This window comes from Phyllobates terribilis, unplaced genomic scaffold (assembly GCF_046119375.1).
Source record: "Phyllobates terribilis strain yellow unplaced genomic scaffold, ASM4611937v1 Scaffold_72__1_contigs__length_7157903, whole genome shotgun sequence".
NCBI classification, from domain to species: Eukaryota; Metazoa; Chordata; class Amphibia; order Anura; family Dendrobatidae; genus Phyllobates; species Phyllobates terribilis.
The window spans coordinates 2,619,641-2,625,974 of record NW_027362832.1 but is presented as its reverse complement, the minus strand read 5'-3'; the positions used below and the strand labels follow the sequence as shown (position 1 = coordinate 2,625,974).

Sequence of the window (6,334 nt, the reverse complement as noted above, 5' to 3'; positions counted from 1 at the left end):
ATGGGGAAGTGGAGCTCGGTGAATGGCGTTCAAACGATCCTGCAATTGCAGGCCTTCAACCAGTGGGATATGGCAGAAACACCCAGGATGCGAAGACCTGCCGCGACAACTACTGCCAGTATTTTAACGGTCCTGGTGCTGTTACTTGGCAACATCATAACTTATAGTGGGCAACTACTGACAATTATACACTACTTTCAGTTTTGTATTGATTTGTGTAATAAACTGTGTTTAACTTTGCAAAAGATTTGTTTATCATTGTTTCTATAGTAAGGGCCCGTATACACATACGTGTACTCCAGGGGCGGACATAGGAATCATGGGAGCTCATAGCAGAAGTTATAATTGGGACCCCCCCCCCACAAAAAAAAAAAAAAAAAAGGAAATAATTGTTGGGGACACAGAAGAGCAGATCCCACAACCTTCCAGCCTTTCTTCCTTTCTGAACTCCTAAATTACTCTTTCATAGCCCCATAAAAATGGGATGCCAACAAAAGTGTCCCCCTTAACACAGTATGATACCCCGATGGTGACTTCCTCCTTTTTAGCCTCCACATGCACAGTGTAATGACCCTAATGTATCACATGAGCCATGTATGAGGGAGGTGGAGTCGGAGTAATGGAAATTGAGGAGTCGGTTTGGCTTATCGACTCCGCAGCCCTGTATACCAGGATGTACACTTATATACAGATAACCAGCTATACACACACATACTCACAGACACAGAAGTATGCATATCGACATAAAAATATAGATACATATTTCTACATAAAACCACCTAAACACCAGTGTTCCTGTGTGACCGTCACAATAGAGACACTGCTGCGTTCTACAGATGTCGCATTATCAATACAGCGTCTCTAGTCCGACACGCTAATAATTAAAGTCACAATAGGGTTCTCTAATAAACCGCGGGTTTATTGGCGACGTTCATGCGTCGTGGGCGTGGTTACCGACGTTCATGCGTCGTGGGCGGGTCTAACGACGTAGTTGCGGCCTAGCTTATTAAAGAGCATTATGGCATCCAGGGTCAGGGCATCTCCTTGGGGTGATGCTGAGGTGTGCTACCTTGTGGAGCATCTGGATGCACTTGATTATGAGTGCCATGTGCACTCTGAGCATCCAGTGCTCCATAAGCAGGCGGTGCTGCAGAGGATCGGTCGGGGCCTGTTCCGGAGATTTGGAGTGCAGCGCTCTGGTACACAAATCCGGAAAAAGCTGGCGGACCTGAAATATAGGTCTGCCGACCGAATCGTCAGCATCCGGTCACGGTCCCTGCCCCGCAGTGGTGAGTGGTTTTAAAATATGTTAACACAATATATGGCAGCACATTAGTTACAACTGCAATCACCTTAGGTATCTAATGTTATTTGTTTTCCAGCACCTGCAGCCCCAGAGCCCCCAAGGGAGTCACCTCCAGCCCTGGAGCCCCAGCAGCATTCCTCTACCAGCTCACCAGCATCACTCCGTGATATAGGTGCAGCTTCATCTTTCGGTAATGCTTTGACATAACATACGGTCCATACAACTTGGAAAGTGTAGGGCTGTCATGTACTATTAAGTGTTGTGTCTTTCTCTAGCCGGTGGTGCCAGGGGATCCGGGTGGTCCTTAAGCTCGTCATCATCCGAGCAACCTGAAAACCGTAAGTGTTAAATACCAAACATGTACCTGATAGGCTGTGTGCCCACGATGTGTTTTTTAAGGTGTTTCTGCAGCGTTTTTGCTGCTGTGGAAACGCATTAAAAGCGCATGGTAGAAGGTCTGCCATGTTCCCCAATGATAATCCGCATGTGCTATGCACATGCTGCGGAAATTTCCGCTGCACATTATCATTGCGGAAAAAAACGCAGCACTACCAATTATTTTGCATAAGGTGGTTTTTTTGCGCCGCCATTGACTTGCATTATAATGCGCCAATTCCGCAATACTGCATCTGTACTTGCGTAATTAGCGCGTTCTAATGTGTGGATGGTACCCGGGAGTGGTGCATCGTGGGCACATAGCCTTAATTTGATGAATGTACAGAATTATTGGACTTTTAAGTTTAACTATTACCTCCGTAGAAATCCCAACACTACAAGATCTCCTGGCGTCACAACGGAGACTGAGTGAAGAGATCCACCAGCACGGAGTGATGCTGGCAAGATTTGTGGCAGCCCATGACCGTCACGGCAGCCAATAAATTATTTTTTGTTATGTAGTTGATATTATTTGGTTGGTTATATTTTTTTTATTTTTATAAAAAAAAATTAGTTTATATCCACTATTGTCTACACTTTGTTACATCTAATCCTATCCTGTGTGATACTGCCTGACGGGTTGTGTATCTAATCCTATCCTGTGTGATACTGCCTGACAGGTTGTGTATCTAATCCTATCCTGTGTGATACTGCCTAAAGAGTTGTGTATCTAATCCTATCCTGTGTGATACTGCCTGACGGGTTGTGTATCTAATCCTATCCTGTGTGATACTGCCTGACGGGTTGTGTATCTAATCCTATCCTGTGTGATACTGCCTGACGGGTTGTGTATCTAATCCTATCCTGTGTGATACTGCCTGACGGGTTGTGTATCTAATCCTATCCTGTGTGATACTGCCTGACAGGTTGTGTATCTAATCCTATCCTGTGTGATACTGCCTAAAGAGTTGTGTATCTAATCCTATCCTGTGTGATACTGCCTGATGGGTTGTGTATCTAATCCTATCCTGTGTGATACTGCCTGACGGGTTGTGTATCTAATCCTATCCTGTGTGATACTGTCTAGAGAGTTGTGTATCTAATCCTATCCTGTGTGATACTGCCTGACGGGTTGTGTATCTAATCCCATCCTGTGTGATACTGCCTAAAGAGTTGTGTATCTAATCCTATCCTGTGTGATACTGCCTGACGGGTTGTGTATCTAATCCTATCCTGTGTGATACTGCCTGACGGGTTGTGTATCTAATCCTATCCTGTGTGATACTGTCTAAAGAGTTGTGTATCTAATCCTATCCTGTGTGATACTGCCTGACGGGTTGTGCATCTAATCCCATCCTGTGTGATACTGCCTAAAGAGTTGTGTATCTAATCCTATCCTGTGTGATACTGCCTGACGGGTTGTGTATCTAATCCTATCCTGTGTGATACTGTCTAAAGAGTTGTGTATCTAATCCTATCCTGTGTGATACTGCCTGACGGGTTGTGTATCTAATCCCATCCTGTGTGATACTGCCTAAAGAGTTGTGTATCTAATCCTATCCTGTGTGATACTGCCTGACGGGTTGTGTATCTAATCCTATCCTGTGTGATACTGCCTGACAGGTTGTGTATCTAATCCTATCCTGTGTGATACTGCCTAAAGAGTTGTGTATCTAATCCTATCCTGTGTGATACTGCCTGATGGGTTGTGTATCTAATCCTATCCTGTGTGATACTGCCTAACAAGCAGTGCAGGGGCAGTAAAGCCCACTCCAAAGTCGGCTTTCACACCTTCCTGCTTATTGATGTTATCAGCTGAAGTTGTGTAGGGGCAGGAAAGCAGTCTGAAGTAGGCTTTCATTGCCGCCTACTTATTGATGTTATCAGCTGAAGTTGTGTGGGGGCAGGAAAGCCGTCTGAAGTCGGCTTTAATAGCCGCCTGCAAATTGATGCTATCAGCTAAAGTTGTGGGGGCATGAAAGCCATCTGAAGTCGGCTTTAATAGCTGTCTACTAATTGATGTTATCAGCTGAAGTAGTGTAGGGGCAGGAAAGCCGTCTGAAGTCGGCTTTCATTGCCGCCTACTTATTGATGTTATCAGCTGAAGTTGTGTGGGGGCAGGAAAGCCGTCTGAAGTCGGCTTTAATAGCCGCCTGCAAATTGATGCTATCAGCTAAAGTTGTGGGGGTATGAAAGCCGTCTGAAGTTGGCTTTAATAGCTGTCTACTAATTGATGTTATCAGCTGAAGTAGTGTAGGGGCAGGAAAGCCGTCTGAAGTCGGCTTTCATTGCCGCCTACTTATTGATATTATCAGCTGAAGTTGTGTGGGGGCAGGAAAGCCGTCTGAAATCGGCTTTAATAGCTGTCTACTAATTGATGTTATCAGCTGAAGTAGTGTAGGGGCAGGAAAGCCGTCTGAAGTCGGCTTTCATTGCCGCCTACTTATTGATATTATTAGCTGAAGTTGTGTGGGGGCAGGAAAGCCGTCTGAAGTCGGCTTTCACAGATGCCAGCTAATTCAAGAAGAAGAGAGAAGAGGAAAGAATAGGAACATAGTATGAAAGCTATAAGGAAGACCTAACATGTTGATCCAGAGGAAAGCAAAAAAAAACCATGCTCCGTTTTGGGAAAAAAAATTCCTTCCTGACTCCACATACGGCAATCAGACTAGTTCCCTGGATCAACGCCCTATCAAGAATCTAGTATATACAACCTATAATCTGAGTCAGACTCATGGTGCATGGTATGGCAGATCATTGCCATACCGTGCACCATGACTATGACCCCAAAGACTAAAAGAAGGGAAGTAGGAAGAGGAGGGGAAGAAAACCAGCTGTGAAGAAGACCAGAGGACACAGGGAGAAGACAGGTGATAAAGCCTGGAGCCGGAGGAGGAGAAGGGGAGGAGGTGATCACCAGCAGAGAGCAGGGATGGGAATAGACGGTAGAGAATGGAGGGGAGGGAACGGAGATTGGGAAGGGATCGGAGGGCAGGGGTGAGGGGTCCCACCCTTGGGAAGAGGTAAAGCAGAAAATAAGGCAACCAAAAAACATTTTTATTTCAATCAGGAATATCAGAGGGCGATCAGAGGGCAGGGGTAAAGTTAAAAAAGAGGACAATAAACCTTTTTTTTATAAACAAACAAAAATATAAACAATTTTAACAATTTAAATAAGTATTAAATTAACAATATTTACAAAATGATAAAAAAAAATTGAAATGAAACATCACTACAGTTCTTCATATCGATTGCCTGTATTTGTGTATCCGTGCCTGGGAGAAACAAAAGAATCAGAACACATGGGATACTGTGGGGGGGGGCAAGGCTTTGTGGACGCCGGATCCTCTGCACTGGTGTGCTGTGAAGTGGGTCCGGCCTATGGGTCCAAGAATCTTGTTGAAAATGGCCAGGGTCAATCAGAGTATGTACAGTAGACGTTTCATTAAGTTCACCGGCTGCCGCTTTATTTAAAGTCTCAAACATGACCCTTTCTGCATGCGCCCTCTGTCGGTCATCCAGCCTCTGTAGTCTCTCGCCAGCATATGTTGCAAAGCTGTCCCGCTTGGCCTGGGTCTGCAGAAGTAGAATCTTGTTCGCCAGAGATACTAGATCTGGCGATGGCGGCAAGCTGGCCTTTCTTTTCCTTGATTTTCTCTGTCGCCGAGGCACAAGGTCTTCACTTGTAGAGGCCATAGGGTCTTCATTCACCGATGCCATAGGTTCCTCATTCCTTGACATAACACTCGCCTCCTCCATACCACGTTCCGTAGCCGAGATGTCGTCATCTTGCCGATGGTGCTGTGGGAACACAAAATTAAAGTTAAGATTTGGTTACAACATCCAGCAGGTATGTTATGACCAGCATGGTCACTAAAAAAACAAATATGAGGGGCGGCTAAACTATGGCATGTACATTGAAAGTATAAATGCTATTTACAGGGAAGCAAAGAAGGTACTTACATCTTCAACAGGGGAGTCAGTCCGTATGTTGGGGTCTTCTTCCGGGGTCGGCCGCATCGTACACGCCATTCGTCGAGGTAGCTCCTGGTCACGGGTGAAGGCAAGCAAATCATAATACCATAATGTCGGCACATAAACCTCATCTGTGCCGGTACCTGACTTCTTTGATTTCTCCACCCGGTTGAGTTCTTTCTTATATACGGTGCGTAGACCCTGGATCTTTCTCTTCACCAGCTCTTCATCCACCTTCTCGTTGGGGCCATGCCTTTTAAAGAGGGAAATCAATTGCTGGTAGGCCTCCCTCTTTTTCTCTCTATTGCAGTAGTCTGTTGATTTTATTTGCCAAAGGCACGGCAGGGAGCGGTACAGGTCAATCATTTCCCTCACAAACTCTTCACTTTTGAAAGCCATCTGAAAAAGTTAGCAATACAGTGAGCATACATGAAACATTTTAAAACAAAGTAAAAAATACTACACACCATTTGCTGACCAAAAATGGCGTCCAATGTATAAGCAAATGTATACTTATTGAGTGTGATAAAAATCCACTAAAATAACTTACCGTGGAAACAAAGCGATACAGTGCCTGAAGAACCCAAAAGTCAATGTTCAGTCACAGCTGAAGAAAATCCACAAATGAATGGAATCACAGCAGTAGAACGCAACTAGGATCCCAAAATCAGGACGCTG

At 44.9% G+C, this 6,334-nt stretch overlaps 1 protein-coding gene across 1 annotated transcript; it reads right to left on the bottom strand.

Annotated features, from left to right (window-relative positions):
* Positions 1-847: 847 nt before the first annotated feature.
* LOC141194471 (uncharacterized) lies at positions 848-6,037 on the bottom strand. Its single transcript, XM_073662400.1, has 3 exons — positions 5,645-6,037; positions 5,036-5,482; positions 848-874 (listed from the first exon to the last, which is right to left on the bottom strand). The coding sequence occupies exons 1-3, from the start codon at positions 6,020-6,022 to the stop codon at positions 848-850; spliced, it is 852 nt and encodes a 283-aa protein (XP_073518501.1). The 5' UTR covers positions 6,023-6,037.
* Positions 6,038-6,334: the final 297 nt, after the last annotated feature.